This window comes from Alligator mississippiensis, chromosome 1 (genome assembly GCF_030867095.1).
Source record: "Alligator mississippiensis isolate rAllMis1 chromosome 1, rAllMis1, whole genome shotgun sequence".
In the NCBI taxonomy this organism is placed as follows: domain Eukaryota; kingdom Metazoa; phylum Chordata; order Crocodylia; family Alligatoridae; genus Alligator; species Alligator mississippiensis.
Window position 1 is genome coordinate 420,527,676 of NC_081824.1, and position 18,740 is coordinate 420,546,415.

The window sequence follows — 18,740 nt, forward strand, 5'->3', positions numbered from 1 at the left end:
CACTGATTTCAAGGGAAATTGGGGGGCTGTAATACGCTGTATAACAATGGTCCCCATTATAGGGGATATTGTTACTTACAAGTGGTGTAAGGATCCCCACAGATACTTAGGTAATGTAGGTGAACTGTGATGAGTGTCAGAGACCACAAGATTGGGAGCTGCTGTGTAGAACCTCACTGAATTCAGCCCCAAATCTATTTTTTAATCATTGCACAGTCTTATAATTATGAAGAGAAAATGCTACTGGCTTTATCCTTTACCTTTTATTTTTATTAGATCAATAAGCAGTTTGTTCTATGGACATGAGGTGCTAAATTTCCAAGTAAAATAGCCTTTAACATATTCAGCTCAAAGTATTAGACTGGGTAACAGTTCTGTACATCTGTCTCCTTTACAATATTTTGAACATCTAACTCCAAGTAATTCCTTTTTCTAAAATGTTCATTGGGAAAATCTCCAAGAATGCCAGTGATTGATAACAAGGATTACAGAAGCCAATTAGTGTGGAAATAAACTCTAGTCTAGCAGTGAAAGTGGAGTTCTTTTACAGTTTCCTTCTTCCTTTGTTAAGTGGTTGTCCTGGAGGCACTTGAAGGAAGGATTTACTGGAGAATAGTCAGTGTTTATTTTAAATGCATGAACTCTGGATATATTTTTTTAGTGTTTTTAACCATTCCATTTTTAGAAACACTGTTGTTCATTGCTGTAATTTCTATGGCAATGCTGGGTAGGCAGAGAATGTAGGACTCCCCCCATCTGTAACATGGGTATAATAATATTTCTTTCACTCCTTTATCATTCTCATTTATTTTCACTGTAAGCTTTTGTTTGGAGAGGGGACTATCTCTTGCAATATGTCTTCACAATGGCTTGCATAATGTGGCCCTACTGTCATCTAGAGATTGTAGACACTAATAAATAAGAGTCGTCATTGGTTAAGCAGCCATTTCTAGCATGTTCTTTGGGGTCCAACCCAACAGTCCTTATACAAGGAAACTCTCTTATTAATTTCAAATGGAAGTTTTGATTGAACAAGGACAATATCATTGGACTGTTATTCATGAAGTGAGCTATTATTCATGTACAAAAAGGAATATATGAGATTTAGTAGGACAGTTAAGTCCCAACTGTACCCCAGTGAGAGTAGTATCCTAGAAATTAAGTGTAACTAAGTTGGGGATCTCAGAGTAGTTCATTATATACAAAAAATTTGGCCACCAGTTTCTCTAATTGATACCGAGAAGATAAATGCAATCAGAGAGATATGCTTTGGGTTAATTGGACCACTTGTGTGTTTTCCTTGTATGATCTTAGGTCAGTTTTGATTTTGGCATTGTATACAGTTCTCCTAAGGGTCTGAGCAACTGGTAGAGAACAATATTGGTACATAAATCAGAATCAAAACATTAGTAGTACAGCTACTAAAAGACAAGTGGTTAGCACGCAAGTATTGCAATTTAATATGCTTACACTTGATGGGGCGTAAACCAATTTGCACTGTGGCCTAATTGCCCTTTGTGTGTACATTTATACCTGTTAGCCAGTATATTGCTCAGTGGTGTGTATTCATTGGGTTGTGTCAAATGCATCTTAGATTTCTGGCTTGATAATATTTTAGGTCAAACAGGAGTGTATAACTTCTGGTGAAAGAATCTGGATAACTTGGAGGGACTGTGGTACAACTGGCGTGATTCCATAAGCCCGGAGTTTGAAAATATTTAGAAGACTTACATGATTTTACACAGGACACTACATTTTGTCCTGACCTCATCCTGTAAGCCACTGAATAAAACTCCAAATGAAATACACAGTATAAGAGTGGCACCAGAAAGAATGAAATGCATGGCTTTCCTTTTGAGTTAAGATAGTTTTCTAAAGCATGTGTAAAAAGGCTTTCAGAAGAGGGATGGGAAAAATGAGCATGGTTAGTTTGAGGATTTTGCAATAATTTAAATCCATTGGAATAAACAATGAGATAGTGACAGGTTTGTGTGGACTGGAGTAATGCGTTCTTAACAAGGGTCTATTGTTGTTGTTGTTATAGGTTCTTTGCTCATTTGGGGCCCACGTGTTTGCGAGTTTCCCATCTTTTGTTATTTTTCAAATTTGGTTTTCTTCAGCCACCATGTGCTGTCTAATGCACACATTAAAGAAAAGACCTGTGGGAAGAAAATTACACTCTTTCCCTGTAATTTCTTTCCCAGTAATCTAAGGTGTTCTCTCTTAACAATGAATATAATAGATATATGTCCAGATGTTTCCCCCTTTAAATTTGCAATCTTTTAAACTGGGATGATTTTCTCTGAAGATGGCTTCTTTTTCTTCTCATTTTGTGGTGGTATTCTGAAGTTTCTAGTTATGATATTGACAGTATTCCAACATCCACGAGCGTGTAGTTCCAAAGTACTATGTAGCATGTGTCTAGTATCTGAATATATCTGTTCTATGGACTTATTTAGCTGTTTCAGTGATATTGAGACTGATGACAGCAGCCTTTTCTAGACAGATACTCATGTCTCTGTCAGCAGAGGTCTATAGTTAGACCAAAAAATGACCTAATACTGAGTCCTGGGGATGTACGGCAGGGCTTAATCCTAATATTTGCACGTGTGTGTGTGTGCAAGTGCATGCAGGTGTATGTGTACACCTGCATGCATGTACATGTGTGCATACATATATATGTGCATAGCATTTGGCAAAATTAGCTTCCCTGCTTCTATATAGCAGTCTGTTTTGAGCCCAGTCCTTTTTGCATCACTGTCAATCAAATTCTTCCTCTTGGCTTCAGAGTAATGCCCTTCAGTTGAAATTAATTTCTGTGCTGAAGACAACCCAAGTTCACCACTTAAGTTGGTAAAATTGGTTTTAGAGGAGACTGTAGTGGTGCATCAGTCTTGTTCTGGTTTGTTCCCCAGACATGAGTTTCACCAACATCATTATGATTTGCTTGTAGTTGGCAGTAACTCTCACAGGCTTATGGGGTGTTCCTACTGCAGAAAGAAACAGTCCTGTTGCTTTGGGCTCCGGAGCTGAGTTCTGTGAGACTGGTTGATGGGGCAGTCTATCCCTCTTTCCCAGCCTTCATTTGTGGACCCACAGACTAAGCAAGCATTCCACACAGTCTCAAGGAATTGTGGAGTGCTAGAGAAGTAACTGTTGACTGAATAATTTAAGTACCTACATGTGTTGCATATGATAACAACACAGATCTTGACATCCAGAAACAATGAACCTGGAACTGGCAATAATAGTTGCATCTCAAATGGTAATACAGTACTCATGTCAACAAAACCATGGAATTTGGGGATCAGAGCCGGGACACTTTTTTTCAGTGGTCTCAAGTCATCAACATAGGAGAACGTGTCAGATGATCAGAAATGGAAACTTGTCAGAGTCAAGTGCTGTTTAAAGTCTTTCAGATGTTTAACTTTTCCTGTGCTCCAACCAAGTGTGTATTGCTTGATATGAAACATTTGTTTTAAAGAAATACCACCCTAAAAAAAATCATTACATTCAATTAATTGTGACTTGTATTTGTCTCAACAACAGGAGAGCAAAAAAACCTGCCGAGGTATGTCACACTGAAACATAAGGAACACATGCCTTTCTCTGCTTAATAATACACTGTGGGTGTATCTACATGTTCATTAATGCACTGTAGTTACTGTGCACATTAATTACTGCATACCGTAGTAACTGGTGATACTACACAGTAGCGCCAGCAAATTTTTTTTTCAGATGCTAACTACGCAGTAGTCTGGACTGCACAGTAGCGTATTAGCACAGGTTTTGCCTGGCACGCTACTGTGCAGTGTTATTAGGCTACTGCTCAGTTAGCATCTTGTGTAGATGCGCCCAGTAATCTATAATCAGTAATGGTACTGAAGGAGTGCTATATAACTGCATTTATTAAGTAACTGTATATCACATAGAATATATTTCTATATTGTATTATATATACAGTCAGTGAATAACTACAGTTATTCAATAGCAGTATATTGTATGTATATCACCAGGTGGCATATAATACAAATTATCTTTATATGATCAGTTAGATTTAAAAGTATAATTTAAAAAAAAAGTTGAGAAGCATGAAAGGAAATTGCACAATATACTTATCTTAGACTGCATCACATGATCTGCAGTGCACTGCTTTTGCTTCTCTCCACATACCCTTGGCCTCTCTCCCACTAACAACAATAGTGTTCAGACTCATACTGATGTCACTGTTGAGTTATTTAATTTGACTGAGAGAGATTAATGTGTTTATTTAAAACCCTGTTCAAAATGGAAAAAAAATCCCAGGACAATGCTCTTACGTGGACATATGTGTTTTCAGATCTGATGATTGTAGTGTTATATTAACTTATCACGAATGACTGTTTACATACACTAATGCCTGGGGGGACCCTCAGATAAGAAATGTGACCCATTTTCTCTGTCAGCCTAAAGCAGGTACTTAGAACTGGTAATGATACTGGGAGCTTTCATCACTAGTGCTCTAGGCTTCCCATTCCAGCTGTAGGGTCTAGTCCACTAGTGCTCCATCTGTGTTCCCCTCTTGTTCTGTTTTTCATTTACTCTTGTGATACCAGGGTCTGGAGCAGCCCGGTATCTATTATGTACAACGGTGCATGCTTGTGTACATATTACATTGTGTGCTGGGCCTCTTCCCTGCACCCAGGCCCTACCATCTGTTCCTAAGAGATGGAAAGATTTATCTAATGGGAGTTGAAGGTATACAGTGCTTTCTGAGAGGGCTAAATTCCTATTGCCCTTTTCCCCAGGGCTCATAATGTGCATCCTCTGGGCAAACAACAACATGTTGACAGCAGCAAAGACCATTGCGATTTGGAGCTGCATGCCAAATAGTTCAATTCCATAGTTTGTCCTCCTTCCATGATTGGGCTAAGTGCTATCCAACCTCCCATGGCTCATGGAAGTCCATTAGGAACCTGAACTTGCTCAGTTCCTGTGCACATGGGTATAAGAATTCACAAAAGGAGACTGTATGCTCTACACCCCAGAGGTAGGGACCTACTGAAATCATGGTTTTGCAATTTTTGTGGAAACCGTGAAAAATGGCGATCTCTGCAGTTGCTGTGAAAAATGGCATCAGCTGCAATTTCCAAGGAAATCAACTTAAACTAAAATAAAAAAATAAAATGCTGGTTTTCCAGTGGCAGCCAGCAGCCCCCAGCAACCTGCCCAGAAAGAGACGGCACTAGCTGGCAGAGCAGCATGCAGGGCAGCAGCCAAAATGAGGCTGCCCCCTTGTGTCTCTCTGCCAAGCAGTGCCGAGAGGTGGGACCTCTCTGCCTATCAGTGCCAAGGGGCAGGGCCACCGTGAGATGACCGCAGAATCAGCTCTTCAGGCTGCAACCAAGGTGTGAAAATTGCTTTCTTTTGTCCCTACCCAGAAGGCTCTGCAGCTTATCTCCTTTGACGGCTGCACACAATCTGTGGGTGTTATGGATATAGGGAAGAGATAGGAACGGCCAGGTAATCTGCTACTGAGTGGTCCCCACAAGTGTAAAGCCTGTAAATTTGTGGAGGGCCCAACTTGTAGGCTACACGGGCAAGCACGCACAGAGCCGCGTATCCTTGAATGTCCAGGTTTAGTAAGGAAAAAAGAACTATTCCACCCTAATCTTATTCACATGCCTTATGCAAAGCTCAGCTACTTTGCATGGAAAGATGGCTACAGAGGCTCCAGTCAGTAGAAATACACATTCCTATTAAAATGACTGTGGCTCCAACTACAGAAAAAACTCAAGGCCCAAGCCTTTTCTATTACTACCGGAGACACAACAACAAACAGGATCTATCCCACACAACCTATCCTGTCAGAAAGTCCGTGTTTTTTATCCAATAGCTTTGAATAATTGGAGGCAACTACACAAACTGAACATGAACATTAGCCTTCCTCTTACATGGTAGAGAAGGAGGACATGTGTTTAGAAAATAGCTTTGTGATCTCTTTATTGAAAATTGAGAATAAGGCAATTAAAGTGAAATATGCAGTGATTGTTTCACACCTTTTAACCTCATTATTTTAAATTCATGGAGGGATTTCAGTTCAGAAAGGTGCTGCCTCATTTAGGTTTCTGACAGATGAGATTTGGTGCCTAGGTTTAATTTTTGTGTAATATACTTCAGCAGCTCCCAATACTTTGAGATTTTGTTAAGAATGCTAGTGAAGATTGCCTTTATAACAAATAACTTTTCCTTTGCAGTGATTGCATCCCCAGCATTGCAGCACTCTGCAAGTGCTGGAGAACTTGTAAGTGACATTAGCTAGAAACTGACTCCAACCACTTGTGAAAGTCAATAGCTGTTTTGTATTCTGTTTAACTTAAAAAGAGATGAAAAGGGCCCAGCCTCAAAGTGAGTAACGAGGACAAGACTGGGCCCCAAATAAGCAGCCTAAAAAGTGAAATGTAAATACACTTTTAAAATGACTTCTCCACATACTTTTATTAAAATATGGATAAGGATGTGTGTGCAGCCTAACTATGGTTTATGTTATTGTTCCAGGCTGGATCAGTATTTTCCTGGTATTTAAAGAGGTCTGAGAGCCTCCCAGTTGGAATACACCTAAGCTGGATTCAAGATCACAAAGTTTCAAATGTGTGGAAGAAACTGGTTTTGAAGACAATAGCTGAATAGTGTGAGAACTTCACCCAGGCCTTGTAAGCAGCAGAGAGATTGGAACTTCTGTTTACTCTTTCATACACCCTCTGTTTCTTATGCACTCCAGCACCCCTATTAGTTCTCTGTTCTCCTTCACCAGCCCAGCAGTAAAGAGACTGCTGGGCTGGAAGCAAGGAGATGAAGAAGAGAAGTGGGCAGAAAAGGCTGTGGATTCCTTAGTGAAGAAATTAAAGAAGAAAAAAGGTGCCATGGAAGAACTTGAGAGGGCACTGAGCTGTCCTGGCCAGCCTAGTAAGTGTGTCACAATTCCACGCTCCTTGGATGGGAGGCTGCAAGTGTCACATCGTAAGGGGCTGCCCCACGTTATTTACTGCAGAGTGTGGCGTTGGCCTGATTTACAGTCTCACCATGAGTTGAAACCACTGGAATGTTGTGAGTTCCCATTTGGCTCAAAACAGAAAGAAGTGTGCATTAACCCATACCATTACCGACGGGTGGAAACCCCAGGTAATTATATTATTTCAAAATGATTCAGCTGTATATTGACATTTGTGGTGGTGTATCTGTACTTGGTGAATCATAACATTTCTTATTGTGAAAGAGGCTCTGTTCATTTGGAAAGATCTGGCTGATCTTTCATAGAATCATGCTGACCAGATGCTGATGCATGCTGATAATTCATCAGCAAACCATTTTTAACAAGAGGCCCTACTTCTTGATACAACTAAATCCCACTGAAAGCAGCAGGAACTTGTCCAGGGTGCTGAAAGTTTTTCTTCCTTAATATATTTGGGTGCTACCTACTCTTGCAAATCTCTCAATACAATCTGTTGTTTCTGTTTTGCTCATTAGCATGAAATTTAGGTGTAAATGAGTTTTTGCACAAATATTGTAGCTTTGATTCAGAATGGCCCGATCCACTCTGTAATCCACAGTGAGCTAATGTCTTACCATTTCTATTAAAAAAATTAAGGTTGGTGAGGGGTGGCCAACCTGTAGCATTAGTAGCCTCTGTGTCTGTCATGTGGTAGATCAGGGAGGGGACAAGCAGCACAACAGCACAGGGCAGGAAGCAGAAGGCAGAACAGGAGATTGGGCATGGAGCACAGAGTAGGGATTAGAAATAGCAGCAGATCAGGCAGGGGAAAGGAATTGGAGTGGTACTTGGGGTGGGTGCAGAGTTTATTTGTGACATGCCTGCCAAAAGTTTGGCCCTCACTGGTCCATAGGGTGGATTCATTGTCATGAATGGTCAGCCAAGTCTTCTCATGGTATAAACACATAGCAAGTTAAAAAGCAGGGGAGGGTAACTATTCAGGGAAGCTCATATGTCTGTCCACTCCTACCCCACAATAAGTAGAAGCTAAACTGGAACAGGTCAGTATTGAATGAAAATAAAACTCTACAGTTTTAGTTTCCATTACAGGAACATGAAGCTGTCACCAGGTGACACATGGAAATCTGCTTCCCCTTTTAGCTTGGTATAATTTTTCATCTATCCCTACCATCAAAATTCCTGATATATGGCATTTGTTGGGGTTTGTTTAATTGAATGCACACTTGTATGTTTGTGCCACAAATTCCTCATGCCACTTGAAATTTTTCTGCTGATGATCCTCTGCAGGGTAGACTTCATCAGCTTTGAATGAATCCATTACTCCACTATGAGATTACTTCATTTGGACTTCTATTGCAATGAAACTGCTGAACAATGATTATAAAATTACTCAGTCCAATACTGAAAATATAGCCCATGTTCCAGAAATTTAATTTGTTAGCGGATATGATTAATAACTCTGCCACTGAAGATACTTGATCAAGAACATCACTGTAAAGCAGTGATGCTCAATCTCCAGTCTGCAGGCAAGATTCAGTCTGAAAAGCCATGTCGTCTGACCTGTGGGTCTCCTCCTGAGTCTGGAAATTTGGGAGTGGTGGAGTGGTGGCAGTGTTAATTGCCTCTCTTGCTGCCATATTTTTGGACGTCTGGGGAGCCTCATGGGTTGGATGATGTGGTCCTGTGTGCTCAATCACACCAGCATGGAGAGGTCATTCCATAGCCACTCCTAGTGGATGGGGCCAGGTGGGCACATGGACACATCTGGTATGCAGGGGTGAGCTGGTGCACTGGACCACTCCTGGAGACCAACCCTGTGCTGAATATGGCCTGTGGACTGTTCCTGAAGGTTGAACACCGCAGCTGTAAGGTGACACTGCAATCAGATAAATGAACAATGGGCTTTTGCTTTTTCTTGTAATTTCATGCTTATTAAGTGAGAAAAAGACATTTAAGATTTTTGAACAGTTGGGTCTGCTCCTCTTTCCTGTGTTCCTTACATTAACATTGAGCTCTCACAGTGGACTATGCCTGTCTGTAAATATTATCTTTTCTAAAATCATACAGATAAATTGATAATTACATGTTGTCAGCAGTTAAAAGTGGAAGGCTTCATTCTATGATTTATGAAAATAAGCTATCTAAAAATCTTAGCAAAGATGCTAAAGAATGAAACCATTTTAAAATTTTTTCTTTTCAAGTTGTAGACTTTGATGTCTTTTTGTTTACCAATGTAACCCAGGAATTACTCCACTGAAGTCAAAATAGTTACACCAGCATATTTGTTAAAAACAGTGCAAACTTTTAAACACAGAATTTTGTCCTCTTTGATGTCTGTTGATAGCTGTCAATCTGTGTCTGTTCTTGATGCTGCTGTCTAGTTTGGAAGCTTATTCTGTTCTTCTGGAAATCTAGTGGTGGGCATTTGTTCAGTGAGATCTCCTTTGAACAAAACAGGAGAGATTCCAGTTTTTCTAATTCATGTGACAATTCTGGCTTGCTGAAAGCAAAATGCAAATCCTCCATATCTAGGTTATCATTCCATAGCCTGGCGTGAAGTTCTCGGCCTTAAGAGTTTAATAAATTGTCCATTGGATTGCTTGGTAATAAATCCTATCCTAATCACAGAAATGCTCCACTGTATTAATTTTCTTCACAAATGTCCTGTATTCTCTAACTTGCTCTTCCCATGAATTCTATGACATTTGCTGTGTTGGTCCTCTTCCTGATGGCCTATTCTATACTTAGATCCTTCACCTTGTATCAAAACCTTGTTGTTTGATTAACTTCCTGCATTCCTCCTGTGCCAAAGAGGTGGGCAACTCACCCATTAGCAGACAGGGAAAGATAGCAGTAATGTCACAGACCTCCATTAAGCTTAAATTCTCATCTGAGAATCAGGAGATGTATTGACTTAAGCTCACAGGTTACCTCAGGTTTGTAAACTGTGCCAACCATTAAAATGTAGGTATGTGGAGCCAACAACTCTCAGCTTGTAGCTGTCGATGGGACCCAGATAGTGCCCAGAACACATTAGCTTTCCCTAATTTTTAAACATCTCCTTTATTCCCAAGACTGAGAGTTGGAGGTTGAGCATAATGCTCCCTAGATGGTGCACCCTGGATGGCTTATGTCTTTTTTTCCTGTCTTTCCTCCAGGTCATAAGTCTGAATTAGAAATGGGTAACTGTCAACTGAAGCTGCAGTTTTAAAATAATGTAAAAGCTGCCTAAGCATTTGTCCTATAATTTTTAAATGAGATCACTCAATTGTAGATAATGAAGCTTCTAATGTGCATTGTTGCTGTAGACAGCAAAAGCCTAAGTGAACTTTTGACTTGTTCTAAATGAGTCTTGTCGTCAAGAACAGCTCTGTAAAAATGAAGGTGTGGTAACTCCCTAGCAAGAAGGCTGCCTACAGATCTATCCTACCACATTTCTATGGCTGTTAAAATGGAAAAATGGCTGTGTTCCAAGAGTTAAAAGGACACCAGGAAGGTATTTTAATCCTGATGAAGCTTAAAACTGAAATCTGTCTCTTTATCATTTTTCCTCTTTGTTCCACGTGCTAGCTATTATGTTACTGTAGCATTACTCCTGATCAAGGGCAGAGGGAATAGCCAGGAGCTGGGTGAATTTCATCTAGGGCTAAGTGTCCAAAAGTAGAAGGTTCTGTAGCAGTATATGCACAGTCTGAATCTGCAGGCATGCTATTGTACCCATTATTTTTAACCAACAACTAGGGAGGATACAAATAGGTAGCAAATGTCATGCTCACTAATAACTGCAGTCAAAGGCACAAGATGGTCACATAAATGCCATAGGTATTTGCATCTGATGCATAGACAGGTTTTCAGCAAGATCCACCAAGGTAGATGAGGGAAGAAAGTACTGGGCAAGCAAGAAATCCAAGAGCAGCAGCCACAGGCCTCACAATCAGTGTATTAGCCAACACTGTAACCACTAGTGTGGTCAGGAAGAGGGATTTCTCCTCAAAGAGCCAACTATGATCTGGGTAAAAATTGGAGGAAAGGGGCAGCCAGGAGTGGAAGCAGTCAAGGCTGCTGCAGGTTGGGTATATGGGAGTCATACAATATTTCATTATCTTTCCTGTAGTCACCCTTTCTCCAGCATTGTTGCATCTTAGGGTCAAGAGAGTGGCAACTCCATGCAAAGAAGCAAGGAGAACAAAGAACTGTGGGAGATTCATTAGCCACAAACATCAGACTCTCCCCTACCCTGGGGTCTTCAAGAGAAGGTTAGATAAGCATCTAGCTGGGGTCATCTAGACCCAGCACTCTTTCCTGCCTATGCAGGGGGTCGGACTCGATGATCTATTGAGGTCCCTTCCGACCCTAACATCTATGAATCTATGAATCAGAACCTCCACTTTAGCTTTGCCTGTAATGGGATTATATAGTCATCAGAACCTTTACTTTCACTGCCTATAATAAGATTATAATCCAACAATTAGATTCCATACATGGAACATTTTTATAAATTTATAAATTTTCCATGTGTAGAATCTAATTATTGGGGATTCATCTGATATTCATTGTCATCTTATATTCAGGTAAATATGATAGCTAGTCTATAAGGTGCAAATCTACCCTGCTTTATGCCCTCTTCTAACTTCCCAGCCCAGCACTGGGTATCCACTTGCAGCCTGGTCAGGAGGAGGCGGCAGTGAAATGTTCCTTCTGTCTTCAAACAGCCAGAGGGAGGTACTCGTCAGGTAGGTGGATCCAGTTTATTAGGTACATTGGAGGCTTATTAGAAAGATAAAGACCAATGGTAGGGCCCCTAGTTAGCCCCTTGAAAAGAACCTGCCCCCACTGACTTCTGCTTCCTAGTGCTTGAGAAGACGGCTTCTCTTTTGGCCATTGCTCCAAGACAGTGAATCCCCTTTTCACTTCCTGTCTGACCCCAGGCTTTTCTCCTGGTCCTTAGCACTGGATCCTCAGGTTTTAAGGTTTTTGGGAAATTTCAAGTGTTGTATGTGCCTGTGGGTATAGAATTGTGACTGGGGAAGGTGAGAGAGACAGGAAAGCATTGATGGAAGAGGAATAAATTACCAAAAGGATGATTTTTGGGTGTGAAAAAGTGGAAAACGACAGGAGAGAGAGAAAATCCAGCAGGGAAATAATGAATGCAGAAAAAGTTACACCTTCATCTGCAATAGAAAAGAAAAGAGAGGAGATGAAGTGAAAGCATGAGTGGAAAGTTCTCAAAAAGTGAGACTCAACAGGGAGTTGAGGTTTCCCTGTTTTCTGAAACAGGGAATGGATTAGAAAATATACCATAATTAAATACAGCAAACAGCTCTTTTCTTCTAAATTACAGGGTTTGACCATGGGGCCACTCTATAGTACAAATAATTACTACGCTGGTTAGTAGATTTCGCCTCTACGAAGTGGAAAACCAAACTGTAATCACACTTACTGTGGAATAGAGCAGACAGATGATGGATTTACAATTCATATTGTCATTTATAACAGACCTGTTCATTGCTTTGTGCTTCCCTGCATCAGCAAAGTGACAATATACCTAGACCCATAGTACAATACTAGGTTTCAGGCTAGGGAAACTGAATAAGCCTTTTGAACTGGTTATGTTGTTTTCCCATTATTGAGACAATTTATCTTCAGTCCAAGAACAAAGCTGCTGACTTGTCTTCTGTTGGCTTTTTGGTTTATAAACTAGCACTTCCTTTGAATTCCTAACTGAGAGAGGCAGCTTAATGGATAGGGCACCCAGTGGGATCTTCAAAAGTTCCTTGGTTCAGGTCCTGATCTTGTTACACTCGTGCTAATCCATAGTAATTCTGATGATTTCAACCTTGAATTTTTTACATAACTGAATTCAGATCTGAATCTTACAGCTTAACTTTTTACTGTCCTGACTATTTGGCATTTAAATTCATGTTGTAATGCTATATTTTGTTTACACACACACACACACACACACACACACACACACACAAGCTGTACATATTTCTATCATGTATATGTTCTAGTTGAACTTGTATCTGAGTTTCCTTTAGAACAGTGGAAGCTAATGTTTTTGTCAGGCATGCCACGAATTAGTCCTGTACCCTCTCCAAGTGCCACTTAAATCCCCTTCCCCTGCCCAATTTGCTGTTTTGCTTTCTGCTTCCTGCCATATCTGGTATTGTAACATCTGTCTCCTTCTGTGCCACAGATTGGCTACTCCTGCTTTAGAAAATACCAATAAATGCCTATCTACATTATCAGGTGCATAAGCAGCTTTTAAAATCTGGCCTCTTTTCTTCTTGTGCCTCAGTGTTCAGGTCTATAACGTGCAGTTAATATATATATTGACCCCTTCAACCTTTGAAATATACAGAAGAAATATGTTAGATAGTATTATTTACTATTAAACTGGGCTCTGAATTTGACAACAACTGTTCCTCAAGAGGATCTTGGAAATCTTTGACTTACCCAGCAAGGTCTGTAATCACGAAGAAGGTAAATACAGCACTTCCATTTTTGGTGTGTGTGTATGCAGCACATGCTTTAGTGTATATAAACTGAAATCAGAGGTCATTAGGCTTATGGTGCCACAGTACTCTTTTAATACATGTAAATGGCTGTTTAATAGCTCTGTGTGTGTCCAATGCTGTCCCAGAAGAAAGATTGGTTGTTGAGCAAGTTTATTATTCCCTAGTTTCAATGAAGGATAATGGATAAATTGAGCTGTTACCTGTTCTAACCAAAAACAAATCCTCTTAAATAGTATTTAAAAATTTACAGCATGTTTATATCAGCATTCAAAGAATAGAACAAAAGAATGACATTTTGGTGGGGTTGTACGTGTGACTAAAAGAGGTATAATGTGCTAGAATGAGATTTTTACTAAAATATGTCCATTATTCCTTTATTTACAGTGTTGCCTCCAGTACTTGTTCCAAGGCACAGTGAGTTTAACCCGCATCTCAGCCTCCTTGCCAAGTTCCGAAATGCTTCCCTCCACAGCGAGCCCCTGATGCCACATAATGCCACTTACCCTGATTCTTTCCAGCATCCTCCCTGCACCCCTTATCCATCATCACCTAGCAACATCTTCTCTCAGTCACCTAGCAGCATCAGCTACCCTAATTCCCCAGGAAGTTCTTCTGGACCTGGAAGTCCATATCAGATCACAGGTAAGAGGAAAAGATGGACTTCAGATGTTCTTTCTATCAGTGGCCATATCTACACGTGCACTTAACTGCAGCATAGACTAATTAGCTGTGGAATAAAGCATCACTGTCTACGCATGCAATGGTATTAGGCCTCAGTAAACTAATGCTGCAATAAGATAATACTGTCGGGGACAGTACTGTATGCCAGTGTAATTTACTGTAATTAAACGCATGTGTAGATGCTGCCCACAGGCGTAAATTGTGCCCAGTCAGCCCAGCCAGCTGGGAGCCAGACTCCTGCCTGTTGCCTAGCCACATGACCCTACACTTTCAGCATCCTTGTGCTCCAGCCAGCCCCTCCACAGCCAGACACTGCCGCCTGGCATAAACACCACCACCTGGTGGAAACTACTCCACCCTGGCTCAAATTGCTGTTGTCCCAGATACACGTGTAGACAATGTGCCCAGAAGTAGTTTATTTTGACTTAAACTGCTCCAGAGCTTATTGCTTCTAATTGCACATATAGAAACACCCAATGGCCACATCTACACAAGACCCTGACTGGGCAGTAATCAGAGTTACTGTGCAGTTGTACCAAGGAACGGTTTCATGATGCTGACAGCACAGTAGCTCATGACTACTGCTCAGTAGCATCACATCATGCTTCCTGCCACGTGATGCTACTGCGCAATCAGCATCTTGTGTAATCATGGCCAATGAGTGTTAAAGGGCTTCTGTGTAGGATTTGATCTTGCTTGTTCTTCAGAGGCTGAAGGAAAAGGGTGAATATGCTATGATTGGAGGTAGAGAGTTACAGAAAGGGATTTGATGGATCTGTTTATTAAATCTGTTTTATCACCCAAGGACTCTGGGGAAGCCCAATAATTTAAAAACTTAAGCAGGAAGTTCAGTGGTGCTTCTGAATTCTCCAGGTGTAATAGGCATTAATAGGCTCTTCCTCGTGGGAAAAAAAAAGAGAAATTAAAATGCAAAAATATATGTTAATGCAATATGGATTTTGTGAACCTAATTCAGGGAAATCATAGGATCATAGAAGTAGGGTCGGAAGGGACCTTGTAGATCTTCAAGTCCACCCCCTGCCTGGGCAGGAGGGAAGCTGGGCTTAAGTGACCCCAGCCAGGTAGGCATTGAGCTGCTTCTTAAAGACCCCCAGGGTAGGAGCCAGCACCACTTCCCTTGGAAGTTGGTTCCAGATCCTAGCCGCCCTAACTGTGAAGTAGTTCCTATGGATGTCTAATCTAAACCTACTCTCCAACAACTTGTGGCCATTATTCCTTGTTATCCCGGGGCGGGGCTAGGGGAAACAAGGTCTCCCCCAAGCCCTTCTGGTCCCCCCTAGTGAGTTTATAGACGGTCACAAGGTCCCCCCTCAGCTTTCTCTTGTGAAGGCTGAACAGGTTCAGGTCCCGTAGCCTGTCATTGTAGGGTGTGCCCTGCTGTCTCCGGATCATGCGGGTGGCCCTCCTCTGGACCCTCTCAACGTTGTCCACATCCCTCTTGAAGTAGGGTGCCCAGAACTGGACACAGTACTCCAGCTGCGGCCTGACCAGTGTCGCGTAGAGGGGGAGGATCACCTCCTTGGCCCTACTTGAGATGCACCTGTGGATGCACGATAGGGTCCGGTTAGCCCTGCCGACTGTGACCTCGCATTGTCGGCCCATGTTCATCTTGGAGTCAGTGATGACTCCAGGATCTCTTTCTGCCTCCGTGCTCTCAAGAAGGGAGTTTCCCAGCTTATAAGTGTGCTGCTGGTTACTGCTGTCCAAGTGCAGCACTTGTCCGTATTGAAACGCATCCTGTTTTTCTTAGCCCACCCTTGCAACCTATCTAGGTCTTTCTGCAGTCTTTCCCTCCCTACTAGCGTGCCCACCTCACCCCAAATTTTGGTATCATCAGCAAATTTGAACAGGTTGCTTTTCACCCCATCGTCCAAATTGCTGATAAAGAAATTGAACAGTGTGGGCCCAAGGACCGAGCCCTGGGGGACTCCGCTGCCCACTTCCCCCCAGGTCGAATATGACCCGTCCACCACCACCCTCTGAGTATGACCCTTCAGCCAATTAGCAATCCATCTGACCATGTAGGCATCGACGCCACAGTCGCCTAGTTTTTTAATGAGGATGGGGCGGGAGACAGTGTAAAAGGCCTTGCTGAAGTCCAGAAAGACTACATCCACGGCGACACCTGCATCCAATGCTTTTGTGACCTGATCGTAAAAGGCAATCAGGTTGGTCTGACATGACCTGCCCCTAATGAAACCGTGCTGGTTGCCCCTGAGCATCATCCCCGATGCCGGCCCATCACAGATGTGCTCCTTGATGATCTTCTCAAAGAGTTTCCCCAGGATTGAGGTAAGACTGATGGGCCTATAGTTGCCCGGGTCCTCCTTCCTCCCTTTCTTAAAGATGGGGACCACATTGGCTGTCTTCCAATCATCTGGCACCTGGCCCAAGCACCACAAGCGCTCGTAAAGCTGTGCCAAAGGCCCAGCAATAACCCCTGCTAGATCTCTCAGCACCCTGGGGTGGAGAGCATCTGGACCTGCTGACTTGAACATGTCCAGCCCCTCCAGAAGCACTCTAACCCGGTCCTCCTCAACCTTAGGTCTTGAGGCGTTCCCCTCGAGTCTGTCTTGAAACACGGTGGGGGAGTCCCGGTCCCTGCACAAGAAAACAAAGGTGAAGAATTTGTTAAAGATGTCTGCCTTCTCCTCTGGCACAACCACCAGATTGCCCAGCGCATCTTGCAGGGGCCCCACATTTCCTGGTGCCTTCTTCATCCTCCCTATATATTTGAAAAAGGACTTTTTATTATCTTTGATCTTGGACACTAGTCCTAGCTCTATTTCTGCCTTAGCTTTCCTAACAGCCCCCCTACAGGCCCGACCAGTGGAGGTATACTCTTCTTTGGAGATATCCCCCCCCTTCCGCCAGGTGTACGCCACCTTTTTGGCAACCAGGCATTCCCGGACTTCCTTGGTGAGCCAGGGAGGCTTTCGGGCCCTCTTTCCCCCCTTGCTTCTTGTTGGGATCATCACCCCTTGTGGATCCCCCCAAAAAATTTTAAAAAGGGTATAGGTCTGATACATTGCCAGTTGATGATGGTTGAAAGATGCCCGTTGATTGATATGCCTGTGGATTTTGGGTCAGCTCCCTGATTTCTACTACAGTAAAGTTAATATAATTCATGGTCCATATTTTGAACCTCTTACACTTTTACATTGTTTTAACATGTCAGGGATATGTTGATGCTTGTGTTATTCAATAGAATGGATGAAATTTGTATTGCTGTCTTTATTCAAATTCAAGATGAGGTTTTTTTCCCCAGTAGGCATGGGGAAAAAGTAGGGGTGCACCGATAGAGATTTTGGGAGCTGATACCTATAGCCAATTTTTAAGGAGGCATATTGGCCAATACTGATCTGATTTCCAATACACAGCTCTTCAGTTTGAAGATCTGCATCCAGCTGGTAAGTCTGGTGTGGTGGAAGGGGAGGGATGGGGTGCCAGGGGGAGGGGGGCAGATTAAGGCCCCTGCAGTGAGAGAGGGAATGGGACTGGGGCAGGAGCAGTCACTTACCAGCCAGGGCGGGGAGGGGCATGGGACCGAGCCACAAGTGGTTCTGAGCAGGTGCAGGATGGAGGTGCGGCTCATCGGAGGGGATGCTTGTTGGGGTGCAGCTCCCACCTCTGTACACAGCTCATCCGGTGCTCGTCTGGTGGCTCCTGCTGCTGCTCCCACCACTTGTCCAGGAGGGCATGGCTGGGGGTGCCCCCAAATCTGCCCGACTGGGAAGAGCCTGGCCTCAGCACGCCCCACCCTGCCCCATGCAGATCTGGGGGCACATGCTCCCTCCCCATGCCCTCCTAGATGAACCACGCACAGTGGCAAGAGCCGCCCCCCACTTCCCATGCCTCCCCTATGAGCCATGCCCCCAGTTGGACAGCCCCTGCCCCAACCCCAACCCCACACCCTCTCTCAACAGGGGCCTTTATCTGCGCTTTGACCCCTTTCCCCTCCCCTTCCACCACACCAGACTTACCAGCTGCACACAGTTCTCCACACTGTTGGCTCTGCTCACTGCCTATGTGCAGGACTGCAGCTGTGCGCACACACAGGCATTTATTGGACAAATTATCAGCTGAATCAGGCCAATTTCTTATACAGAAAATTTTCTTTATATCGGTGCTAATCTGATATCGGAATGATGTATCAGTGCACATTTAGGAAAAAGAAAGCCTCATCTTGGATTTGAGTACAAGCCTGGGGCCAAAGCCAAAGCTGAGCTACCATCTGCCCCACCATCTGGAATGGCTTATTTGGTGGGGAGGAGGCACATAGCTGGGAGAGCACTGGGGAGACTGTGGGGTATGTGGGGGGTACCAAGTACCCTAATCTCCCACCCCCTGGCCTTTGTGTCTGTGTCTACCCCCCAACCCCCTGCCTCTGACACCCCTGCTCCCCTTCCCCCAGCTACCCCATCTCCACTAACCTTTTGCTTCAGCTCTGATCCTTCCAGCCCTGACCCAGTCCAGCCAAGAGCTGCTGCCAGTTCTTCTTGGCTGGACTGGGTTGGGGCCAGGGC

General features: G+C 43.0%; 1 protein-coding gene across 4 annotated transcripts in view; it reads left to right on the forward strand.

Annotated features, from left to right (window-relative positions):
• The window catches only part of SMAD9 (SMAD family member 9), a 67,821-nt gene that overhangs the window by 9,887 nt on the left and 39,194 nt on the right, over positions 1–18,740 (forward strand). For all 4 annotated transcript variants that reach the window (XM_059715210.1, XM_019498296.2, XM_059715158.1 and 1 more), the window contains exons 2-3: positions 6,538–7,161; positions 13,897–14,154. In XM_059715210.1, the coding sequence (XP_059571193.1) occupies positions 6,750–7,161; positions 13,897–14,154 (670 nt within the window). In that variant the 5' untranslated portion in view covers positions 6,538–6,749. The remainder of the gene's footprint in view (positions 1–6,537; positions 7,162–13,896; positions 14,155–18,740) is intronic.